This window comes from Heterocephalus glaber, unplaced genomic scaffold (assembly GCF_053883595.1).
Source record: "Heterocephalus glaber isolate CG9 unplaced genomic scaffold, H.glaber_assembly_v1.0 deba00001538, whole genome shotgun sequence".
Lineage (NCBI taxonomy): Eukaryota > Metazoa > Chordata > Mammalia > Rodentia > Bathyergidae > Heterocephalus > Heterocephalus glaber.
Genome location: NW_028258333.1, coordinates 18,452,373 through 18,479,312, shown reverse-complemented (window position 1 = coordinate 18,479,312; position 26,940 = coordinate 18,452,373). Strand labels below are relative to the sequence as shown.

At 37.0% G+C, this 26,940-nt stretch overlaps 1 protein-coding gene across 4 annotated transcripts in view; it reads left to right on the top strand.

The window, feature by feature from the left end:
- Drosha (drosha ribonuclease III) overlaps positions 1 to 26,940 on the top strand; it is a 125,859-nt gene that overhangs the window by 49,862 nt on the left and 49,057 nt on the right. For 3 of the 4 annotated variants that reach the window (XM_004848667.3, XM_004848665.3, XM_013073521.3), the window contains 7 exons: positions 1,282 to 1,353; positions 2,870 to 2,951; positions 3,921 to 3,995; positions 12,891 to 13,060; positions 17,513 to 17,637; positions 19,235 to 19,334; positions 20,856 to 20,963. In XM_004848667.3, coding sequence (XP_004848724.1) covers positions 1,282 to 1,353; positions 2,870 to 2,951; positions 3,921 to 3,995; positions 12,891 to 13,060; positions 17,513 to 17,637; positions 19,235 to 19,334; positions 20,856 to 20,963 — 732 coding nt within the window. The remainder of the gene's footprint in view (positions 1 to 1,281; positions 1,354 to 2,869; positions 2,952 to 3,920; positions 3,996 to 12,890; positions 13,061 to 17,512; positions 17,638 to 19,234; positions 19,335 to 20,855; positions 20,964 to 26,940) is intronic. The other variant, XM_004848666.3, reaches the window with a different exon arrangement.

Genomic DNA, 26,940 nt, shown 5'->3' with positions numbered 1-26,940 from the left:
TGTAGGAATAAAGTAGATCTTAAAAATAATAGTGGCGCTTGTGTGTTGCTTTGGTTAGTTTAGGACTCAGTACCACCAGGAGGTTGAAAATCAGCGTGTTATTCAAGTTAATTATGAATTTTACTCAATTACTAGTTTAAAAAAAGAGAACATCTAAGAACTAAACTTCATTTCTGAGAAAAAGATTTCCAGTAGATGGCATTGTAATCCTATCTTTATGTTTTTCTAACCATTTCTTTTGCTGGTAGAATTAAAATGTTTCTTTTTGATTGCTGTGGTTTGTAAAAATGATTACAGTGTCTCATGTGCAGCCAGAAAAGCCCACTTAACATATCTCTAGGTCTGTTATTTTCCCCACCTACTCAGCCAAGCCATTGCACTAACCTCATTCCCTCCTTTTGTCATTCATTCAGAAATACATCTACAGAAACTACTGTGTCTAGATATTAGACAAGTGTCTTTGATATTGGTAGGGTAAGACAGATGGGGATTTGTTTCATGCTGAGCCTTCTTCATTGTCAGTCACACCCTGAGTATCAGAACAGAGAACGGAAAGTGTATACTCTAGTGGCTAAGAATGGGGACTAGAGCACGAGCTCCTCCTAATTTGCCACTTGCTGTTGCCTTAGGCGAGGTACCGATGTGTCTCTGCCTTAGCTTCCTCCACTGTACCTTAGGCATCAGAGTCTCACCTGTCTCATATGGATGCTGTGGTGGTTGCGTGAGTAAATAATTATAAAGCATCAGAACAGTACCCAGCCTGATAAATGCTAGCTATTGTTATTTTTATTACAATTTATTTTTATACTTATTTCCACAGTTGCTTTGCTGAACAACCACTATGTGCTCTTCAGTGACCCGTGAACCCTGGTAACTGATATGTTACCAGGCTGCCATCATCCTTGATCTGCCTAATGTTTGAGCCAAAGATTCTGAAAGATTAAAAGAAAAATCAGGGGGAAAACTTTATGAGTGTGGTTTTATTAATTCTTTAGAGGTGATATGTTTAATTTTAACGAGTTCTTGTCATGTTTGTGTTGCTGCTCCTACTGTTAATTAAGCACCAGTGCTATGCAGGTCTCCTGTGGAGGGCTGGCCAGCTGGGTTCTTGCCATTAAAACCCAGGAGTTGTGGTCAGGCTTCATGTGCAGTGTTGGCAGCTTTGACGAAGGTGAAACCTTCACATCTGGTTCATGTTCCTCTGGGTCAGGTAGCAAATGTGTGCAGTATGAGCCTTTAGGGAGGTATTGTGGAGCTGAACCTTTCTTCTTCTTATTGCAGATTCCACTGTGTAAAGTAATTAGATTCAACATAGACTACACGATTCATTTCATTGAAGAGATGATGCCCGAGGTAAGGGAAAAGATTGTTTAACAGCTTGCTGTAGTTTCTTTTGTTTATTCCACACTTTTTTTTTAAACATTGAACTTGCCCAGCTCTGGGTTTTTTGCCATAGGAGACCCTAAAATTACCACTTTCACTGTTGAAAAGGTCCCGGAGATGTAGCTGTAGAATCAAGGTTAAACTGTGGATAATTTTAAAATTCATTGACCTATTTTTGAACCTGTTTCTGCTCACCTTGCATCTGCTGATAGTAACTTTACATCTGTTTCTAGTTTGTTTTGTGTGGGGGACAGATTTTGGTAACTGGCCATTATCAGTGAGGCAATTGAAATAGTGCAACTGAATCTGATAGCTGTTGGAGTAATCTTATTCGTTATCTACAATGAGAAGATCAGTGCTCGGTTCATTTTTCTTCCCATATATTTACATATTTTTTCCTAATTGTTTTTCATTGCTGACGTTCAGCAGCAGATTTATCTAAATATATGCAAGAGATTTAAAATTCCAAAGCAAGATTAATGTGAATCTCAGAATGATTCATTGCCTGATCTTGAATTCGGTGGTGTCAACAAATCACACTAAGAAATAACAACTACACAGCAAACAAGCTTGTACACGTAACACTGTATTGAAGTCAGGGTCGATTTCTGGAGCCCCCAGCTCTTCTTGCAACTTATCTAACAGAGAAACTGTCACAGGCAGGGAACACTGAGGGGGAATTGACAGGCATGACATGCATGCTTAGCACCTGTTTCATTCTGGACAAGTCCTGTTTATCCTACCTGCCATTCAAAAAAAATGAAAGAGAAAAGCCCAGCCCTCCATTCTTCTGTTTAGAAGGCCTTTTTGCTTCCTTTTGGTTTTTAAGGTCATAAGCCTTGAATTGCCATTGTAAAAGTTTCTGACTTCTGACGTGATTTCACACCAAGTGATTTATGAATTCTGAGCAAAACAAGTAGAAGGAAGAATTATGAGACAAGGCTTACTTGTAAATACATCACCTGCATAGCTTGTTTACAGGGGAAATTTTGGTATAAAGTTCTGTAGTGTTTGCTTATCCCTTTATTTGCTTTTATTAAGAGTTTGGAGTTTTTGTGCAGAGGACCTCTGGTTTTGGTAACTTAGTGACTGGGTGTGTTGATGGGGTGGGGTAGGGTGGTGGACAAGCCCGTAAGAGCAGGTGTGTGAGTAATTTGAATCAACAAAAAGTTACTAGGACATTCTGATACGTTTTACATTTGGGTTAGAGAAATATAAATGAGATGACATTTTTCATTTTATTTGTGTACTGAAAAAAGCTGAGTTGACTGACATCTTTATCGAAATCCTAATGCAATTATTGCCTACTTCATTTTTACCTGAAACCAATTAGCTATTGTAGGACAGTGGCTAAACTTTCTGGGAAATTATGTTTTTAGTATAGTTTGAACATATACTTTCTAAGATACTTGACTAGAACACATTGAACCTAATGTATTTATGTATTTGCAGATCTACAGTAATTTGATCTTGGTTTATTTTTCAGAATTTTTGTGTGAAAGGGCTTGAACTCTTTTCACTGTTCTTATTCAGAGATATTTTGGAATTATATGACTGGAATCTTAAAGGTAAACAATAGGATTTAAAAGAGTAATGCTTACAGAAGAACATTATGGTATATGCGAAAATTTATAAATGGGGGCAAGGGGCATAATTGAAATTCTTATTTTTGAAATATTCAGGGAAAAGTATGTTATTCATGGGAATACTTGCTTTTATTTGACATAAATAAGTTTTTATGGATTTTACTTCATACATTGTGTCTCATAATAGCCAAGAAGATGGTACCAGTTATTATGAGTAACTACCTTGATTTATGTGCATTAGGGAAAATCTCATTAGTTAATATTTTAAATCTCCTGAACTGTGCTGCAATAAACTTCTTCAGAGATGACAGTTTATTAAAACAGAGTATTTCTGTTACTCATTAGAACACACATGAAGGCACACACATGCATACATGCAAATGATCTAGACAGATTCAAAGACTCAATGCCTGGGTCTTGGGTAATAGTTTACTCTCTTGGAAGTGTCTGTACTCTGGCAAATATTTACTGATTTATTTTTAAAGTTGTGTATTGATGAACGACTTTTCAAGCCAGGGCTTTAAATGAGTGAATTGAATGAATGACTTTTCAAACCAATTGTGTCTCTCAGTTTTTCAAGTATATTGATTAAAATGTGAAGGAATTAGCATATAGGCATATTACGTTATGCTATCATTCAGTTATAAAAAGAATCTTGATATGTTTGACTTCTGAAAATAATTTTGCTGTATATGTTTGCTCCTGGGGCTCTCTTTCTTCTCCTGGCTTGCTGTAGCTTCCCCATTGCAATCCTCATTGGATGGTTGTTGCCGTTCCCCATGATTGATTGAGCTTTGAGGAGAAGAGTGGGGCGAGTGGTACTTTTTATGTCCCTACTTCTGGTGGTGTTTTTGTTGTTACCATAAATCTTAGGAATTAAGTAAGTTGCAGTGTTTGCTTTCTAAGGCTGTTTGATTTCTTTTTTCTTTCCTTTTCACTTGTTTGCTCTAGGTCCTTTGTTTGAAGACAGTCCTCCCTGCTGTCCGAGATTTCATTTCATGCCACGTTTTGTAAGATTTCTTCCAGGTAAATCTTTTGGCTTGTCAGTGACCTGGTGAGATAGTGTGTCTGAAAATAAGCCTGCCATTCTCCTTTCAATCTTTAGGGACAACTTTCTCCCCTTGGACGCTGTTAATTATCTACTTCTGAGTTTGCACATGGAAATGTAAAATTTTACATGCTGGTTTATACCCTTGCATAATTTATCATATTGCCAAGTTAGATGAGCAGTGGAAGAATTGATTTATAAGTTTTGAAAATCTTTGATAAAATATATGAGTGCCAAAATTAACATAGAAAAATGCATGTGGCTTAAATACATATAGCTAATTGGAAAACAATTAGGATAAAATCTTATATATAATGTGATTGTAACTAAGCTAAAAATTACTGCAATAATAGTTACACTTAGTGGGATTATAGATGATTTTCTTCTGTATTTTTGACATGATTTTAATTATTTTACAGTAAAAAAGATGTAATAATTTACCTCCTAAATTAAAATACATAAGTAAAAATATGACTTCGTTTTTTAAAGTGATATTTTAACTGTTTCCTAGTTGTTTCAAGAATCTAGTTGTTAGATGTGGCAGTACATTAAGTACTTTAAAAATGGTTGAATTTTTAATGCAGTCTTTTAGATGCCTTTTTGTTTGCAAAATCCTCTCCGTTGATGTTTCTGCCACCCTATTCCCATTCTTTTCTATGATTTTCTAGTTACCTGTTTTGAGTGTCATGAAACCTTTATTACAGTTTCCTTTTGCAGCAAAGTTCTGTTACTAGCCTAGTAAACTTCTCTCCCATTCTACTCTTAGCTGTACAACTTTTTCACTTTTTCTACTCTAATGATTGTCAGAACTCAGCCGCCCGATCCCCAGGAAAAGGCTTGAATCGTGCTACCATCCCACGTGGATGTACCCGCCTCTTACTCCAGTGTCTCACTTGCTGATGTCCTCCAGAAATGTCCCTTCTTCACTCTCTCTTGCCCTTATCTCCTTGCTCCTGCTTGACTCTTCCCTCTCATGCTCTGTGAACTTTCTTTGCTTTCTTAACCAAGTCCTGCGCTCCCATCTACCTGCTTTAGTTTTCTCAGTGCCTTGTACCGCCATTGCTGTCCATGTAAACAGCACCACTCTAACCATTTGCCTTTTCTTCTCCTCTGTGTGGGCCACTCAGTGATATTAGAGGGAAAAAAGTACAACTACTCCCATAAATCTGTGGTCTACAATCTTGACTGGGAAGTTTTTCATCTTGTAACCTTTCTGCCCAATTCTCCAGATTTGGAAAATTCAGTCCTATGTTCATGCTTTCTTCCTCATGCCTCAGAATGCTCCTTGGTGCCTGTCAGACTGCCTTCCTCAAATGCTCTTAGTCAATCCTCAGCCAAGTTCTGCTTCGATGCCAGACCCCTTCGCACTCTGTCCCAGCCCATTGCAGCTTCTGATGCCAGAGAAGGCCTCCCAGGAACAATCCAGAGAATGCACCTCAGTGCTGATCTCTTCCCTAGCGTGGAGCCTGGGCTGTTGACTTGTTTTTCTTCTAGGCTTTTCATACTTTCAACTTCTGGGTTCTTTAGTTGCTTTGTTTTTTATCTACTCAGTCTAGTGTAGGTTTTTCTCAAGAGTTAGAGGAATAGGTATTCTTTGCTCAGTCCAGAAAGTCACAATGGCTTATTTTTATTTGGGGATATTACTTGCATTTTAATATTGTTAATGTTTATTTTGTTTAGAAAATGCATTCAGAAGCTTTTCTCCTTATTACATCTGGTTTTATTTTGCTGAGATACCCTTTTTCTTTTCAAGTGAAAACATCTTTGATTCATAATGGAGCTTTAGAAATAAACTTATTAGAAGATGGTGTTAGAGTGGCTTTGTTGAAAAGCCTTTCTTTTCTGTTTTCCTCTGCCTCTAGGCATTTTATTGCAAAACAAATCTCTCAGAGAAAGTGGGCAGTTTTAAAATTATCTTATAGAAGATTCTGGGTTAGATACTTACTCTATGGGATTTCGACACAAAATGTTTCCCATAATTATGTAGGGATAACATTTAGGTAATCATAAAGGTGAAGGTCTATTGATTTATTTATTTTTGAACAGGAATTACTTTTTCATTAAACTTTCCTTTGAAAATATACTTTTTAAACCCCAAAGGATACAGAAAAGTACTTAATAAATAACTTGTATAAGAAAAATATTTTGTTATTGGTTGGCAAAATATGGTTGATTAATTTTCAAGATGTGACTGCATTAAAGATCTTTTAGAAAAGAGCAAATTATAGGCTGGGGATAGCTTAGTGGTGGAGTGCTTGCCTAGCATGTGTGAACCCTTGGGTTCAGTCCCCAGTACTGTAATAACAACAACAACAACAACAACAACAACAAATCAAAACAGAAAAGAATGAATTAAAAAACATTTTGATATGTTTTTGTTTTTTTCTATGTGTAAGATTTTTCACCTAATTGTCATCATACTAGTATAAGATTTGCATCTTCTTTTTAATCATTGAGCAGATGGATGTTTTTAAAAATTATGATATATAGTGCCAAATTTCTCATCAAAAGAATCATATCATTTTATGTTGCTATGACAAAGGCATTATTACTCTTTTTAACATTTTAGGTCCACTCATCCTTTTTCCTTCTTTCTCTCCTTCTATCATTCTTTACTTTCTTTTTAAAAATTTCAGTGATAGCCATGCATGGTGGCGCATGCCTGTGATCCCAGCACTCGGGAGGCTGAGGCAGCAGATTGCCACAGATTCAAGGCCAGCCTGGGCTACATAGTGAGCTCAAGGCCAGCCTGAACTACATAGCAAGATTCTGACACAAAAAACAAAAACAAAGAAACAAAAATTTCAGTGGCGAGCTCCATGAGGCTGAAGAGTAAACATTGTCTGTTTCTTGTATTACCAACCACTCTGTAAATACTTGTTTATGGACTTAAATCGGTTGTAATAGCACTTTGTTTAAATATTCATGCTTTGGTTACTAATGAATGTGCTTTTTAGTCTTTGGTATTCTCATTTTTTAAAAGTAAACCTTTTATCAAATATAACATAAGTATTGAAAAGTGCACATATCCAAAGTAAAGAATTCAGTGAATTTTCACCAAGTAAATACGACTGTGAAATCAGTACCCAGATCAAGATACCAGCACCCAAGAGCCCCTCTGAACCCTTCTCCAGTCACTACCAGGTCCCCAGTAAAAACTGTTATTCTGACTTAATGTGCCATGTATTAGTTTTACTCATTTTTAAACTATAAAAACTACAATTATATTTTCTCATTTCTGTCTTTTGTTTAGTGCATTTTGGAGATATGTTATTGCAGTGAACTGTACTGTAGTTAGTTCCTTCCTACTGCTATACAGTTTTATATGGCATAACTAAAACCCATTTATGGTTAGTGAACATTAGGGTATTTTCAGATTTCACATATAAATATGAAAATAAGTACAAAGCTTAGTAAAAATATATCGCTGAAAGACACGTATAGGTCTTTAGTGAACGTGTGCTCTAGCTGGAGCAGTTATTTGTTCACTAAAGACTTGCACATATCTTTTGGTGCGATTTATATATATATATATATTTTTTTTTTGGTGGGATTTATATTAAACTTTGTACTTATTTTCAGTGTTTCAAAATGACAATACTGTTTATCTTCCCATCAGAAGTATATGAGAGTTCACATTATTTCACATTCTGTTCAGCATTTGGCATCTCTTCCCTTCCCATATAAGTGAGATTACTTGTTAAGATAATATATACATTTTAAACTTGAAAAGCTGGCCACATTCTCTCCAGAAAGGACATACCAATTTGTAGTTCTGACCAATAGTTTTCATAAAAAGTACCCTTTTACTACCATCTGTCAACACTGGGTAGTACTAGTCTTTCATAGTTTTATTCATCTGATAAGCAAAAGTATTATCATTATCAGCTTGCATATTTCTTGAATTTCTTTGAAAATGAGTAGCTTTTCAGATACTTTAAGTTTTTCATAATCTCATTCTGATTCACTTTTTATTTATATCAGTGTATTATAATATCTTTTTGAATGTTCAGGTTTTGTCAGTCATCATTACATTTCTCCAGTTCCTCAGCTTACTCATTTTAATGAAAGCTGTCTCAGTTGCTTTGTACAGATTTACAAAGTTAAGCTTAATAGTTTAAACCAGGGATTACTGCACACAGGCTCATTTGCCAAATGCCAAATCACAAATCACAGAGCAACCAGTTTATTGAGATTTTAAGAATTTTTTAAAATTTTTGTTTTTTTCCCTATTTCATTCTTCCCTTTGTTTGCAGACAGCTATACACCAGTTTAAGGTTTTATTCTGACTAATTGGCAGGGCAAGGCACCATTCGAGATAGTAAGATTGGACACAGGAAAGCCTGCTCACAAGCTTGTACCATTACTATATGAAGTGTTGAAACTCCTGAATCAATTTTGCAAATTGATTGTCTAGCAAATTGATTTTTGGAATTTGCCCCGTCTGGAGCAGTACTTCTCTGGTATGGCTGGCAGGAGGCCAGAGTGGTGAGAGAGAATTTCTAAATTTCTAGAAGGGAAATATAGTTTGAAAGAACATGGATTGATACATCATCTTCATATAACTTTGTATTTAGAAAATTTAGAAAATGCCCATTGTTAAGGCAGATCTTAGAAAATACGATTATATCAAGTCATCTTTGTAGGAATATACAAAAGACATAAAAATACAGTTATGCAGTTATTGTAAGTGTGGGAAAAGGAGGTTTTTTGTATTTCTTGCAATTGAGTGCTATACAGTTGATAAATACTCGTTTAAGCAGCCATATACTTAATACAAATTACCCCCTCTTCCAAATAACCATATAAATAATCAAGCAATATAAACTGAGAGAATTGGGTCTCTAAGAAACAGTTTATAAAGTCTGTCAGTTCATTAATGACTGTCCAGATTCATTCCCTGAGACACAAACTCCAGTTCTTTCGGAATAATGAGCCGTTGTCACGGTTCCAGGCCCAGAGCTGGCAAAATATCTCTGCTAACCTTAGCTCACCCGCTCTAATTTCTCATTTATATCATGTCCTATTTATCCCAGCCAATGAGATAAAAATTACTTCCTAGCCCTCGGTGACATAGTTCCATAAATCCCCAACATAAACGTGTAGCAAAGCAGACAAACTCAAAGCACCAATTCATTAACATTAGTAAATTCATGGTAGTCTGAGAGCAAGTGGCTGTGTTATTTATCTGTTTCAGACAGTCATTCCACAGATATTTATGAGTGCCGTTTTTTTTTTTTTTTGCCGGACTGGGTGTGAGGGATATAGCCCATGCTCCATGTCCTGGCAGAACTCTCTAATTTTATCTACCTTGTCTTGTATTTCTATAAAGATTGAACCCCACAGAGGCTCAACTCCCCTTTCCTTGATGAACCTTTTACATCAGGTTGTCTGTCTTGAGTGTCTGCTTTTTTCACAGTGGTACATAACTTTCTTTTTATGGTTTAGCTGCCATATAAAACTTTTAGCAGATTTTAGCATGGATTTAGAGTTTCTCCTTTAGCCTTACCAAATTTGCATTGGTATATATATTATGTTGTTTGTTTAATTATGTCTAGTTTCTATGCTATAAAACTCACTCCTCCCTCATCGGCAGCTATGGACCCACACTGGAAAGTAGGTAGTTGGCATTTAGTGGTCTTGTTTATTATCTTGCAGTTACTCCTCTCCTAAATTGGGTGGTGCCTGTATCATCCATTTATCCTAGAGACTAGTTTGTAAGCTTAAGTATTCCTCTCTCCCAGCCCCTTTGTAAAAAAGTGTTTTTCTTTATATTCAGTGTCCGTGGTCCATTTTACTTTTATCTAAAGTTCTCTGGAGTCAGCCAACCATATGAATGCTTCAGGAGAAACTGGTGCTATTTGTATACTTGGACCTGTGTGTATTTGCTCCTTTTACCATTCCCTTCCCCCATAAAATAGGATTTTAAAAAATTCTTTCAGGAAAATAACATTCAACTCTTCTTAAAATATCTTAGACTAGTGAGGTATCCTTTCCATTTCTCTTAAATAATCTTAACTACATTGAAGCGATTATAAGCCAAATACCAGTATTCTCTTTTCTTGTTTCCTGATGAATCTAGTTTATGTGGCAGTCTTTGCAAGCCTGACTGGGTTTTCTTCATTCCTACTATTTCATATGTATGCCTATGCAGGTTATGGTCACATATTTTAGCTTTAGAGTTTCTCTTGTCTTCCTGCTTAACTCAGGCTCCTTTTAAGATTAGAGATGATAGGGCTGGGGATTTAGCTCAGTGGTTCTGCTGCCTGCCTCGCAAGCGCAAGGACCAGAGTTCGATCCCCGGTACCAAAAAAAAAAAAAAAGATTAGAGATGATCATGGACTCAGACCAAGAGACAGGCATCTTGGGTTTGCAGTGCTTAGCAAAGATGGGGACATCATTGATTCAAGAACACATATCACGTGCAGGTGGATTGAAATGCATTTTGACACTGATTCAGAGAAATACGCCCCCAGCCACGTCTTAGTTTGTGGTGTTAGAAAAAGAGCACAGTGGACTGAGTGGCTTAAACAATAAACATTTGATTCTCACAGTTCTGGAGGCTGAAAGTCCAAGACCAGAGTCTGTAAGGCTGTGTTCTAGAAAGACCCACCTTCCTTTGTGGACAGCCATCCTATCATTGTATCCTCACATGATGGAGAGCAGAGAAGACACAGCCCTCTCTTGTCTCTTACAACAGCAGAGCTCCATTTGCCTGACCTAATCACGTCTCAAAAGCTCTCCTTCCTAATAGCATCCCATTGGGTGAGGGTTTGAATGTGAATTATGCAGGGATACAAAGCAATCAGTCTAGAACACCATGGGAATTTGCTAACCAAAGGTAACTCATGGGTTTAAGACAAATGCTTTGTTATGAGATACAAAAATATTTCACTGCTATGAGCAATAATGTGAATTAGTAGAACATGTCTTTATAATGTTTGATTGTATTTTGTGATTTTTGTCATTTTTGAACAGTTATGTTTTTTGGAGGCTGTGTTTTTGATTAAGAGAACTTTATTTTTAGAATGTTGTATACAAAGATTCTTCTAGGAACTGTTGTGATCGCCATTGTTAGCTTATGTACTATTAGAGAGCCTATAAATTCTGACTGCAGCATGGGACTACTCAGGGCACCTTGCCCATAATGGTGAGGAGCACGCTCCCATTGCAGAATTAAGTCCAGAGCTCAGCAAGCTTGCAAAGCTAGAGCCTTGCAAGATCCGTTTTCCTTGCCACCTCCCTCACTGTCTCCTCCTCAACTTCACACCATCCATACTGGCCTTTTTGCAGCTGCTGGAGCACACCAGTCCCTCTCCACTCTTAGGCTTTTGGTGTTTCTTTCCCACTGCAGACACTCTTCACCAGTAGCTACATGGTGGGCTCTCTTGCTTCTTCCAAGTTTTGCTGGCTCACACACACTCTTCAAAGACATCTCCTCTGACCGTCCTTTTAAATACAGCTCTAGTCTCTTGCCCAGATAAGTTCTTCAGAGCATTCATCTTGACCTGCTCTATTACGTAGTTGTTTTTTGTTTTGTTTTAAAAATTATCTCTTCCTCTCCCTTGGAACATAAGCTTTGGGAAGGTAGGAGTTTGGCTATTTGGATCACAGCTGTGTTCCCAGGGCCTAGATTACTGCCTGCTTTGTGATAGGTGCTGTATGATAGATGTTCATTAAATATTTGTTGAATGAATGAGTATTTGGACGACAAGGTGTTCCAGTTCCAGAGCACCACCTTAGATAGAGAAGTACAGCTCATATAAATTTTGATATTCATTCAAGTATGCTGACCTGTCCAGGTTTACTCTCCAGGAAGTTATATTAAAATCTTTTATCCTCTTGTGTATTTTAGTACTCAGACTCCTATCAATTCCTCCAACCTAAATAGGATACTTTTTCTTGGTACCATTCCATCCCTACCATCCTCTGCTCTTACTGCCTTTATTTCTCCATGAAGTGTTTGGCTATCTACTACTGCTTGTGGTGTAGTTCGTGGCCCGGGGCGGGTAGTAATTACCCACTAAACCTTCAAGGCTCTTCTCCCTCCTTGGGCAGGAGTAGGTAGAGAAAAGTGGTACCAGATAAGTTGCCCGTGTTGGACAGGAAACTAAACCCAGAGAGAAGGCAGGGGTCCGTGAGCCCCACGTTAATGCCTGCACTAAATGGTTGTCTTTGGTTCATCAAATACTAGCTTGTCTTTTCCCAAGGTACTTTAATTATGCCCTTTGTTGTTTTTATCCTCTGTACTTGGTGATAGATGCTTCAGTAAGCCTCAGAACACTCGGTATTTTCCTGGATACTAACTCCATAATGATCTTCCATGAAGTTAGTACAGGCTCTTTAGCTTTGTTCATCAAAGCAGGTGCAGCACATTAGCACCAAAAATGAGACCATAATGCAACAATGGCTTGTTGAAAACATCCATAAATATCTCATAAAAGCTTAGAATTTCCTTAAGACCATAACATCACTTCTAAAGAGCTTTCGTCTCTTACCCTAGAAAGAATGATAAAATATTTAAGACATAACATGGTTTTGTATATTATAAACTATGATTCTTTATGCTAGGTGGCTTTAAATTTATTAAGCCAGACATTTTTTTTTATATTCATACCTCACAAATGGAATCTTTTATCATTTATAATGTTGCTGTTGCCATTTTCGTAAATGAGATGGCTTATGAGCACTGTTCATCAATGAAACAAATGACTTTAGTATTATTTGGCACCTGGTTAAACAGTATAAAATCTTAAATTACCTTTTTAGACATGCTCTTTTACCTCCTTTGTCTTGCTTTTCCTTGTTCGCCTGATGATTTGCTGTTAATTGAGTAGCCTTAACTCCCTCCACTCTTTTTGCTCCCACCCAAGATGGAGGTAAGGAAGTGTTGTCAATGCACCAGATTCTTCTGTACCTGTTACGGTGTAGCAAAGCCCTGGTCCCGGAAGAGGAGATTGCCAATATGCTTCAGTGGGAGGAGCTCGAGTGGCAGAAATATGCAGAAGAATGCAAAGGCATGATTGTTACCAACCCCGGCACGGTATGATCTGGTTTTGCACATTTGGAACTGAATCACTTTCTTTTTTACATTTGGATGTTTCACAAAAACAGTAACAGCACATTTTAAAAGTTTTCAGTACTTAACTGGTTTTTGTCCTTTGAATAATTTTTCCTTTCAACATTTAGTAAAGAAGATAGTGGTAGTGCTGGTGTCACCCCAGCACCCTGGGAGGCTGGAGGATCCACGTTTGAACATGGCCTGGGTGACTTAGTAACATCTTGTCCCCGAAAAAAAAAATTTAAAAAGGACTAAGGACCTAGCTCAGTGCAAAGGGCAGTATCACAGAAAACAAATATAAAATAGTACAATTAGGAATATTTACTAGTCAGTTCACCTGACTGGTAAATTCATTCTGCCTAAAGATACACACATTTTTAAAGCTTTTGGTACATGTTGCACATTGCCTTCCAGAGGGTTGAGAAATTTATACTCTGACCAGAAATAGATGAGAATATTCATTTCTTCATACTGGGTAAATGAGGTTAAAGAAAAAAAGAACAGCTTTGCTATTTTGATAGGAAAAAGTTTATTATTTAGTTCAATTTTTTATTTCTTTTGGTTTCTAGTAAATATTGATAATTTAGGGCTGGGGCTTTAGCTCAGTGGTGCCGTCATCTGCCTTGCAAGCGCAAGGTCCCAAGTTCGATCCCTGATACCCCCACCCCCCAAAAATTGATAATTTAAACATTTATTGCCTTCATATTTTCTTTTGGTAACTTCCTTTCACTATCCTTTGTCAGATTTTCTTTTGTGCCATTTCTTCTTTTAAAATGTATCCTTCACCATAATATTACAAATACTTAATACTTTAATTTGCCCTCTTAATTATTGTTTTTTAAAAAAGTAGACTCTTCCCAGGCACGGTGGTGCATGTAATCCCAGACTAGGGGAGTGAGGCAGGAGGATTTGCAACTTTAAGGGTAGTTTGGGCAACTTAGTGAGACCATGTGTTTGAAAAAAAGAAAAAGACTATTTGCCTAAAATGCACAAAGCCTCCAGTTCAGTCTCCAGTACCAGGAGAAAACAAAAAGCCAGAATTCTGTCATATAAAACACAGAACTTTCTTTATATTATATTAGGAAATTTTTTCTTTATGTCATTGTTTCATAAAATAATTATATATTGGCATCTTACTAAGATAAATTTTATAGAAATAGAGAATTAAAATACATCTATGCAAGGAGATGGAATAAGCTATTTAAACAAAGCTGTTCCTTTTTGTTTTTTAAAGCTGTTAATTGTTTAATAGCTTTCATTCATAAAACATAAACTGTGGATCTACTTTTTATAGCATGACAGTAACATCTGCACAAACAAAATGTTACTATTTGCAAATAAAGCATTCCAGCTAATACTGATGATTTTAAACAAATCCAGAAAGTGAAATTATTTAATAAAAATATGTTTAAACAAGAGTTGCTTCAAACTAAAACAAAAAAGTATAATTTTAACTGTTATACCATTAAGCCACATAAGTAATTATTAAAGTAACTTTCAAAGAAATACATAGTAGTTCTATGTAAGACTGTAAATTCTGTTTTCTTTAAATAGTTCTATGTATTTTTATTCCCTCACTTTAGACCTGGGTCAGAGGGTGGGACGATGGTGGTGAGAGACATACATTTTCACCTTAGTTGTTCCATAGTGAACACTTTGGGAGCACTTTACTCTGGGATTCCTTCCATAGCATTGTTAAGTTTTCCTGAAATCTAGAATCAGTTGGAGAGCTTTGCAAGAAAAACCACAAAGGAGCCAGGCATGGTGGCACACACCTGTAATCCCAGCGCCCTGTGAGGATAGCAAGTTTGAGCCCAGTCTGGGAAAGTTAGCCATTTAAGGAGACCCTGTCTCAAAATGAAAAGTAAATAAAGGGCCGGGGATGTAGCTCTGTGCAAAGGTCCTGGGTTCAATCCCCAATACCACCAAAGAAAGAAAAACCTGATTGACTCAGCCCATATGCTCAGGCAGTGAGGATCTCGGAGTCTGCAGTTTAAAAAAATCCCCAACGGCTTCTGATTACCCATTGTCTATTTTTGGGTTTTTTTTTTTTTTTTGGTTCTGGGGATTGAACTCAGGTCCTTGCACTTGCGCAGCAGGTGGCGAAACCACTGAGCTCAATCCCTGGCCCTCATTGTCTGTTTTTGAGCCAGTGGCACAGATGACATGGTCACTATCATCATTCAACCATTAATTGCTGGGGAGCATGGTCCGAGTCAGTGCTAGGAAAGCTTATGTATGGTACACGGCATATGTATCTGAAAGGGTCTGGGATGAATGTTAAGCTAGTGGGCCGACTCAGCAGAGATCACTGGCAGGCCTGCCAGAAATGCTTCATAAACACTACAGTGAGGTCTCAGAAATTGAGAAATTGTATCGATTATTAGCACAATTAACATACAACCTTGAGATGATGAAAAGCCAGTTTTGAAGATAGTGAGGAGAGGAGACTTGTCAGGATGAAAGGTTTATAATGGAAAATAATCAGAAATGAATTAGGAAAGGTAAGTTGGGGTGTGAGATGTAGGTACATGTGGAAGTTCCTTCTTTTTTAGTATTTACTTAAAGATAGTTTAGTATCATGGGAGCATCCTTACATTACATCCTCTTGAAAAGTGTACAAGTCACTAGCATGGCAAGGTAAAACTGACACTATTTCATCCTCTGCATTACTTGCTTTGAAAGATTGCCTAGTAGGAAGAATATTGGGAAATTTATTAAATTTTCCAAGCTATTATGGTCACATTAAATACTTTATCGTTGCAGACCTTAAAAGAATTAATCTTCCTCCCTAAGCACTTTGCTTCTGCCAGGGAATACTTTGGTCATTAGTGAGACTGTATTCTCACATCGAGATAGATAGTGTGGTAGATGATGCAGGGTAAGGCCAGACTCTAGAATTTATTTTCCCCCACCGCCCTCTTACTTTATGCTATAGATCTTTTTTCCTTTTCCTTTAATTTTATTTTTTTAAATTTTGAGATAGGGTGTGTTACTACACTGTCCCGGCTGATCTTAAACTCTTGCCTTAGCCTTCAGAGTACATATAGGCTCGTGCTACTGCTCCTGGCTACTATAGATATTTTAGGTCACTATTTACTGACGTCATAGCATGGTGTTTAAAATCACAGAAACATGAATAAGTCAATAGCATCCTTTGATTGCACAGTTCCTCCTTTAAAAATATAGCCTACAACTTTGATGCATAAAGTAATACATTTAAGTAATTTTATATTAGGTGTGAACAATATCTTTTCCACCTAATTTTGAGAACAGAGGCACACTTCTCAAATATACTAGTGAAATTTTGGTTATTTAATTAAATGACATTTAAATGTTTTTTTTTAACTGAGTTTTTCAAAAATGTGTATGAATTTACACAAGTTTGTACTTTTCATCACCTAACTGATTTGATAAATGGCTTGACTGGGGCTGCAATTGTATATAGGAAACCGGTTTGTCCCAGTTCCAGGATGCTTTACTGATTTTAGCTTTGAAACCCCATTGCCACAGACAAAGGAGACCAACCAGCAACCAAACTAGTTGCTGGGCATTGTTGTGGGACGCAGTGAAGCTTGTTGGTCTCCGTGTTCATCAGTTGTGTCTGCAGCCTCAGCCACTAGTGCAACTGAGCCAAAGACCCCACAGTCTCCTGGTGTGAACTGAATCACAGTTAGGGACTGCCCTGAGAGTTTTTAAAGTAAGAAAGCTGCTGAACCATATTCTTCATGATTTCACCAGCTTTTCATGAATTTAAACTTTCACGATGAAAGACATGTCACAAATAGCCTGGAAGGAACCAGCCATTCACTTCTCCCTATTAGACATGAAGAAAAAAACATATGAGACTCTTTGCTAAAATACAAAAATGTTCTTCTTGGACATAATAAAAAAGCTTAGCTATTTGATTTTTTTTTCTTTTTACTATAATACCTACTAATTTAAGGTGTAGAATTAAAAGAAATATACAGGGCACACTGAGAAATAATGGGGGAAATTTTAAACAGAGACATCTCTCTGTGAATCTGAGGAAGTAAGCTATTCATTTGGAATGTGAAATTAAACCAGAATAAGCCCGCACATCTCTTCCCTGTGATGTGGAATCCTTCCCCTGTGCCTTGCAGAGGTTAAGGAAAAGTTATATCTGAGTAGGTGTCCTTTTAAAAGTTTAATTTTTAAAAGTTTCTGTGTAGACTGAAGAAAAGGATAAAATCATTGTTCACTATGCCAAATGGCATAGACTCGTTCGCAGGGATGACATTATAGTTTTTATATAGTATAGCTGCTATGACTAAAGGATTTTAAATGACATTTTTCCCTTTGGGGAGAGGGCTTTCCAAGAAAAAAAATCCGACTAATTCCTTCTCTACTTGGGTTAAAGTCAATACTTAAAGGCTTCTTATGGGAATAAATGGCTTTTTTTTTTTCCACTAGAAACCAAGTTCTGTCCGCATTGATCAACTGGATCGTGAGCAGTTTAACCCCGATGTGATTACTTTTCCGATTATTGTCCACTTTGGGATACGCCCTGCACAGTTGAGTTATGCAGGAGACCCACAGTAAGATATTTATCACTGTTTGTCTTAGCCAATTTCACCTTCTACTAACAGCTGAATTAGCAGAGGATTACCTTTCAGTGGACATTTCTCCTTTTCAAAAACTGAGACCTGAAATAAGCCATGTTTTCATATTCAGGTTACCAAATGAAGTTTCAGTAGCTCCTGAAGAATGATTTTTCTCTACCTATTTGACTGCAAGAAATTATTATTCATTAGATTATTCTTGGCAATCTTGGTCAACATGAATCCTGTATGGTTTAAAAAAGTTTTTCCTAATTCATCATTATAATGATTGTTACTATTTTTTATTTTTTTCAGTGCTCTCTAGAGGAAAGTAACACCATATTGGTTCGTAGCACTGCTGAATATACAGAGGCCTATTTTGGGGGCATCTTAAAAGAGCTTAAGGTCCCATGCAGAGTCAAGGGTTGTATTAGTAGTAGAAGCCATGATTCTTACTCTTAGAATTGATGTTACTTTGCACATTTGGGTTAGTGTTTTTCTGGGAGAAGATGAGAATGTCTGGGAATGGAAATAGTATCATTATATTCTTCAGGAGTGTTTGGATTTCCTACCTTGTTAAGCAAACAAACAATTTCCTGACTTAATTAAAAAAAAAAAAAAAGAGTTCCTAATGGGAGAAAAGGGCATGGGAGATTTTCAATTCATAAATACAGTTCTGGCTGGCATATATTAGAAGAGGCTAAAGGGTTTTGTTCTTTTTTTTCCTCCTTTGGATAAAAGTATGAAGCAGTGAACCAGGCAGTGTGTAAGTATTTCTTTCTTTCCTCCATTCTCTAAAAAAAATGATATTAAAAAAGGAGGCCCAACTCTGGCCAAGAAAGGAGCAGCTTCAATATGACAAAAAATCTTTTTACAAATCCCTTCTTGTCAGAAACATGTTAGTAGAATGTGATTAGGCTCTCATCAGCTCAGATGACAGGACTGTGAATTGATAAAGGACTGCATATTTGCTTCTTTCCCAGGATGCTTGAACAGTATCCTTTAGACTGATCCAAGTTATCACATATTTGGCTACAGTAAATATGCTTTTTTCTGTTATGGCAAACAGAAGTTGATGTACACCATTTGTCTCTCCCTCCCCCCTCTGCCTCCAGTGTAAATTGGCTACACATATGTATCTTGGGTGTCAGCCTAAAGTGGGTTCTCTACTCTAATACTCTTCAGCTAACTATCCCTACTAAAAAAGAGGTTTTCTTTCAACAAAAGAAATATTTTATATTTAAATAAATCTTTCACTTGAAAAGAGGTAACAGTGAAAAAAGGGATGTTTCTGTTGGCTGGAGTGTTTTTGTATGTCTTCTATGGAATTGTTTTCAGAAATTCATCCTCATAGTCACACCTCATTTTCAGTCCAAAAAGCAAATGATCTACTTAATCACCAGGTTCCAGTTGACTCTTGGCCATCCTTCCCCACTACCCCAAAACCATGTCCTCTCTTAGAATGAAGGTTTGCTGCCCTTGAAGATATTCAAAGGAATTTAATTTATGATTGAGCAGGCCTACTAAAGTAATTGGTTTTATTTCACTTTAGTTTTGCCTTCCCTTTGTGTAAGATGTTTGTCCTTTTCCTTAGGTACCAGAAACTATGGAAGAGTTACGTGAAACTCCGCCACCTCCTAGCAAACAGTCCTAAAGTCAAACAAACTGACAAGCAGAAGCTGGCACAGAGGGAGGTCAGTATTGAACCCTGGTCCCTGGAAATTAATGATGATGCAAGTCAGATTTATTCAGGATTGTTGCATTATACTGTGATTCTAGAATAAGATGGAAAAATATTTTGAAAAATCGTACTTACTTCTCTTCCCCAGAGTAGTGTACTGACTGCTTTTTTAAAAAATCTTTTAGTATTCTAAGGAGCATATGTACCCCCCAAAAAGCCATTTCTTAGTGGATTACTACCTTTGGGAATCAAATATGTGTCTTTGGTTTTGCAGTCCTGAGAATGGAGCCCAGGGAGGGCCTTGTGCATGCTAGGCAAGTGCTCTGTCACTGAGCTACACCCCCAGCGCATCAAATATATCTTTTGTAGAAACTGAAAAAAGCTTAAAGTTTGTTTTATATGTTTAATTAGAATTTACATTGTACCGCATTGGGCCTTGCTGAGATTTCTTGGTCTTAAGATTGTGAAAGATCACCTTCCATATAAAACTGTCACTTCAGCAGAGTGAACTTATTTTTGTAAAGTTTTATATCCCACATTCCATACTTCTTTATGAATGAGTAATAGTATCCTTATATTCCAGGATTTATGTTTTAGTTTACCTTTAAGAATAAATTGGTTCAGTATGAACACAGACTTTGTCTGTTAGGTTTTATTCTGCTGTAGTAGTATAAGAAAGAGCAAGGCTTAGAAGCTGGGAAAAATACTTGAATTCTGGCTTTGTCACTTGCTGTGACTTGAGCCAGTCAGCCTCTTTATAAAGGCGGGAACTAAGGCTCAGAGCCTGACTGAAATGTCCTTCTGTTGGTGCACCCAAGCAAAAACGTGGTTGTGTGGACTTTTGAAATGCTCTATTTAATATCCCACCCATGGAATCTGGCCTGCAGCAGGAACTCAGTGGTGGAGAGTGGTAGTTCCTGTTGTTCTTATGAATTCCACTGAGGCTTTTATTCAATCACATGCATACAGATATAAATTTGCCTTTCATAATTAGTTATTTGAAGGACAGTGAAAGGGAAGCAATAATTCCTGATTGTATCTCACAAGTGAAGTTTTGGATTGCTCCACCACCACCACTTTTAAAAATAAAATGTACCCTTGTATCAAGGGTGTAAGGAGCTTACAAATTAGAAGGCAACTTTTTAGAGTTATGTGGGTTGCAGGTTAATTATCTTTCTTAGATGGAAATGCATAGCATAAGGCTTTATATAAATATAATTTTTACACGTTGCTTTCAAATTGCAAACATCACATTTTGTTTCTTTTATCAGTGAAAGGGCATATTTTATTCGAACATACCAGATTGGCAGATTTGGTTTAAAATTGTCCTTATTGAGTTACCAGGAAGGGTTGCCTTATACTCAGAGCTTCACACATCATGGCCTTCATTCCAAATAAAATATTTTAGTTTTGCGTGAAGAGGTTTGAGTGTCTGAATATAAGGATAATATCAAATGAATCCAACTTACTTTCTAATGCTTTATGTTTGGCTTTACAGCTGCTGAGTTACTGATCATAATGAGTTCTTTTCTAGGAGGCACTCCAAAAGATAAGACAGAAGAATACAATGAGGCGAGAAGTAACAGTGGAGCTCAGTAGCCAAGGATTCTGGAAAACTGGCATTCGTTCTGATGTCTGCCAGGTGATGACACTTCTGAGAACACAGTTATGCCCATGTAGCTCTTCCTTTACAAGTCATTGGCACTGAAATTCTTTTTTAATTGAGAGATTTCTATGGAACACATTACTCTGAGGCTAAATGGAATACCAACTCTCGATGGCTTTCTGTTGCTTGAATTTTGTTTTGGCGTTGTGTGTATGTTTTTGTGTGTGAGGGATGGATGGAGGGGGAGGAGTATACGTAGCAATGTTAAATTCAATCTCTTTAGTTTGGATAGAGATGAGTCTAACTTCATATGCATCTTGTACAAAAGAAATAATCTAACAGCCATATAGGCAGACCCATGGTGTATACAAAATTTCTGGACTAGTGGCCTAAATTTATGTTGCAGAGAACTGAAGGCATTAATAAACAGAGTCTGGATACATTTCATATTTGACCTAAGTGACTATTTTTTCCTTGAGTTATCTCAATACAGAAACATTGTAGCTACCTATAACTGTCAGTAAGCTTTTTTGTTTCCTCCTATGAGTGGAAATTACCAGATGAGATATCCCCAAACCAGCATATTCTTGGGCTTTTCACTTGATTCTTTGGTCATGATTGAAACTGATTGCACTTCTTGAGAATTACACTTAAGGAAATGGCATGAAAACTGGGGCAGGTAATACAGTTTGCTTTGTTCACCCTTATGGAAAATGCTTCCAGGCTTCCATTTATCTGTTTTAATGGTAGCATATGCTATAATAAGTTCAGGCAACTTACTGTTAGATATTCATTTCATCATAATGAATTTTTTAAAAAAATCAATGTTGGCATTTAATTATTATATTGAATAGGAGAGTTTAATCCAATAATTACAAGTATTGCTACACAATTCATTTAAAAGATGTCCAAAGCTAACTGTTTTTGCATTAAAGTGAACTGCTATTGACGCAATACTGCTAAACAGTTTGAGAATAATTATCTATAGTGGTGGCCAGCTACCACCATTTCCTCAGGTATTTTGCAAGCCGACCAATATTTTCTCTCTTAGTACTTTGAGATGTGAATATTTTACACACTTTCATTCTTAGGACCATCTGAAGCCATGTCACCTCAATTTTCTGTTAGTATTTCTCCAGAACCAAATATAATGTCATCAAACAGTGACCTCATAAAAACCATGAGCAGAAAGGTAGGCAGTGAGCTCAAAATTTGGTAACTCAGTAACAGCAGAGTTGATTGTTTAAGAAATCGTAAGATTTTAGGGGCTGGAGTGTAAATCAATGGTAGCCACACGTATGAGGCTCTGGATTGCAAGCCCAGCACCAGAAAAAGAAGAAAGAAATACGGACGACTATAGAAAATCTTAAGACCTTCTAATTCAGTAGTTTGTTTTACTTGATTTCTTTCCCACCTCATGTAGCAGTCCTCCTTAAGCCAGTTTTGTTGCCCCGAACACAGTGTTTTTTGTTGCTTTTGGTATATTTAAGCATTTAACTCTGTCTTCCTTTCTTTTGGTAAAAGAATAGGCTGCTAAGTGATTTTTTCAATGCAGTTTTGTGTTCTTCAGCAATAGCGTTAATATCTTACTTTGATTCCCCAGCTAGATGAGAAGCAGCTTGAGGACTAGGATCTTTCTCTCTAGATTCTGTCTTCTATATTACGTCTCAAGGTTGCTAGGCAAAGGGACTCAGACCCCTTGATTAAGTGTCAGGAGAAAATGGATCCTGATTAAACTCCTGCATGAAGGTAATAATGATTACCCCCACTATAGAACTCTCTCACTTTTCCAGAGAACTACTATCTTTTTAAAAGCTATGATTCTATTCTCCATTTCACCTGATGAATGTCTTTTTAAGTTTTTTTTCAGTAAGATTACCCTTACATTATATATGACTTGATGAGGATATAAATTGCTTCCTATGAGTTCATATGTGAAAAACTTTTTAAATACATGTTTGCATATAAAAATGAAAATGAACCAGCCAGTTACCTGCAAAGTTGATATAAGTGGAAGAGAAGGAACTCTAAAGACAGGGAGGTATTATGGGGGTCAGAGGCAGACAATTAAAGCGAAACTAAAACACCTCTGTGCTTTTTATATAGTTCTTTACACATCAAAATCAAATGATCCAGGAGGCATTCTGCTGCTCTCATCCTTAGGTGAGCAGAGAAAGTATCTGTTTATCTTAATTTATGAAATATAATTTCTCTATCAGTTAATTTTAAAGTTGTGAAAGTAAATTGTGACCAGCACTAAGCCTAAAACATCAACATATAGAGATGCCACTCTGAGAGGATTTGGAGGTGTTACTCAACTCATTCATTGTATCAGAGCAACCTAGTTCAAATGCAGAAAGCTAAATTAAGGTAGAAATGACTTAGGGGAGAATGATAAGGGCAAACTAAATTGACTTTTGTCCAGAATGGACAAAATTGATTTTGCTGCACAATAGTTTTAAGGTGGTAATTCTTTTTATAAATGTAGGAGTAAATAAAAAACACGACTATAGGCTCCATGGTGAAAGTTTTAAAATCCGTTACTCTTTGGGGGCCAGTCATCTGACCCTTCCATTCCCCTTCTCTCTTAGCTGTCTCTTGGGCTGTCTTACTGCATATCAAAGGTCAGACAGAGTCTTCCTTTCTACTAGAACATCTTAACAGAAAACCTTTGATAGGTAAGAGAACTTTAGGTACATTGTAACTATGAGGTTTTTGCCACAGGTAATATATTAGCCCTTTCTGAAATGTTTATGTTTTAAAATTCTCAGATATTTTACATGTGCTGTACAAAGACCAGTTACTACTATATTCTTGAGGTTACCCATATATTTTGATTGAATTTTTTTACCTTGAAATTTCTTAGGTAAACAGAAGGGGTAACAAACCAGTTCCCTCTACTTTTTTTTTTTTTTGGAAAGAAATCAGATAAACTTTACTATCATGAGGTACTAGTGACTGAAGTCCTATGGATATATTCTTTTTTTTAAATTTTTTATTTTTTGGTACTAGGGATTGAACTCAGGACCTTGTGCTGGCCAGGTAGCCGCGGTGCCACTGAGTTAAATCCCTGGCTTTTTTTTTTTTTTTCTGGTAACAGGGATCAAACTGAAGACCTTGGGCTTGTCAGGCAGGTACAGCGCCACTGAGCTACATTCCCAGCCCCTTATGGATATATTCCACAGGCTGTTTTTCATCTTATTTGTCAGATGGGGTAGTCTTTTTCCCTTCTTCTTGTATAGTCTAGTGCAAAATGAATAATCAGTGAGTCATTTTTTATTGCTTACTTCGTCTTTACTTTGTCCTTAATTATTTTAATTGTAAAGATTTTCAGGAATATTCAGTGAAATGTGCAGCTTTTAAAGAGAGTTACAAACAGTTGTTTTGTGTTTATAAGTAACAGTGGCTTATAGCTTGCAACAACTATATTAAATTTCTTATCTTAGAATAAATGTTCTCTTTTGGTATGTGTACCTCAAATAAGATGGTAGATAGCATATAAAAATTAGTTTAAAACATTCAAAATAAAGGCATTTGGTTTTTTTGATAGTCAAGAATAAGAATCTGATTGAGAAATAGCAGTTAAAGGAATTTATGCAGTGACTACTTTGAATAACCTTGAAGCCTATAAATGGACAGGTTCAGACTTAATTTTAAGGGAAAAAGACTCAGTTATTTCCTAAAATCCTTAGGAGTTTTTCTGTTTTGTAGTTCAACAGTATAGAATCTACAGTTTATTGGTAATAATGGCCAGCTAATAGGTTGGTGGGAAAAACCTCGTGATGCAGTCTGGCTGTTGGAAGAGACAAATGGCTGTGTAAACCTAAGGTGGAGTGACCCAATACTACTAGCACTTTCCCCAGCCAGAGAAGTGTGAGGGTCATCTGGAACTTAGGAAATTCCACCTGATACCCCAGCCAGTGTTCTGAGGAATGGAAACTGAGAGGCGAGTGCTGCAAACTGTGCTTACATGTATGCGAGCCAGGTGCAGACTTGTCATCGTGTTTGGGGAGAAACTGTGGAAGGATTTTCTCTGTGTTGCCTCTTGTTAGAATGAATTCTGGGTAATGTGGAAGAAAAAAACAAATCAACCCTGTGTCTGAGCAGGAACATGCGGTGATTTGTACCTGAAGTTGAAATGGGGTCGTCTATAGAAGTAGGCACCTGCCCTCATGCCGACTTGAGGAGGTGGGCCACAGAGATCCAAAAACTGCATCATGAGAAGCAAAGAACTGTGCCATTACAGTAACCTAACCAGCATGAGGCTCATGCCCAACTGGGGACTCTGTAATTGCCTGAGCAGGAAAAGGAGGCCTGGTGCCTGCAGCGATGCTGCTGGCTTGAGGAAGCGGAAGTGCGCTCTGCTGCTGTGTGTATCTGGACTAATTGATGAATGTGCTGTCTTCCTGAACGACTGTCTGGAAGGGAATGGAAGGCTGCCATGCATTGTCAAACTGACTGGACTCTTGCTCAGTGATTTATCAAGGAACGGCTGAGTCATGAAAGGAAATATCTCTAGGGATTCAGAGATTTTGGACAACAAATTGAAGGAAGTGTTTTCTAAGTTGGACTCTGGGGAAAAAGGAGGAAATTTTATCTTGAGCTGAATGGCTTCACAGCTACTGTTAACAAGGAGAGTTTTGAGTCTTGGCTACAGGAGATACTTGGATTTTTACTGGTGACAGTGCTGTTGTGAAGGAAGGAAAGAAAGAAAGTTTTTTTGAAGAGTAACTGGCCTGATAGAGAATTATTAGCATTACCTTTTTATTATGAAAAATTCAAAATGTATTACAAGATTAGAGAAAAGAGAATAATGAACTCTATATGCCTGTTATTCAACTTCTACAGTTCTCAGCGGCATTTTTGTAATATCAAGTATCTCACTAGTCACATTTTTCTGATTGTCTGTTCAGTTTGTTTCAATCTATTTAAGTCCAGATAAGAACAATGCATTGTGGTTTGTTAGTGTCTTTTTGGTCTTTTAATCTATAGGTCCTTGTCCACTTTTTTACATTTCTTCTCTTTGCAAATATTTGTTGAAGAAATTGGGTCATCGGTTCGGTAGCATTCCTGTGGACTGGGCTGGGTTTGCTGATTGCAGTTTGATGGTATCTTTTAACATTGTTTCTGCCCCTTGTGTTTTCTGTAAATTGGTAGATCTAAAACTGTGCTGTCCACTGGCCACATGTTGCTATTTAAATTTAATTAAATGATATAAAACATTTAATTCCTCATTTTGAGCACCCAGATACACATAGTGCCTATTGTAACAGCACAGAAACAGAATATTTCCATGTTCGTAGGAAGTTCTCTTAAACAGCAGTGATCAGATTTAAGTTCTGTTTGTTTTTTTGCAAGACTTTCCTAGGCAGTGATGTGGTCTCTCTCTGCGTTATGTGTGTTAGGTCAGTCACTGACGGATCATTACTTCATAGTCCAACAATTCATTAGGGTCTGCCAGAGACATTTTCTAAATCTGCCTTCCTCCAGTTATCAGAGTACTTCTCAAAAAGGATCTCTCCCTCATCAACTATTTGATTAACTCTGAGGTTCACGGAACAATACCAAAAAATTATTCATTGGGTGTGTTCCTTAATACATAAGTAGTAGTCTCAGAATAACAATACTAATGGTACCACCAGTGGAATAATTGTGGAAAAGTTATTTGTAAGTATTCCTTTTTGTTGTTGGTTGTCCCCAGGTATATTCCACTAAGGGTGTGTACTCAGGTTCATGTGTTTTAATGGTCGATTGTGGGTATCCCACAAACTGGATACATAGTTTTATTTCATTTTATTTTTGATTTTTTTTTTGGTACCGAGGATCAAACTTGGGTCCTTGTGCTTGTGCAGCAGGCGGGCGAAACCACTGAGCTAAATCGCGGGGCCTTACTTTTGATTTTTAACTGTTCCATTTAAAATTAAGGATTATTTTGTAATTTTGCAAACTTGTAACATTATTCTGTACCATTTTTAACAAAGGCAAGTGTATTTTTTAAAAATCTGACTTCTAT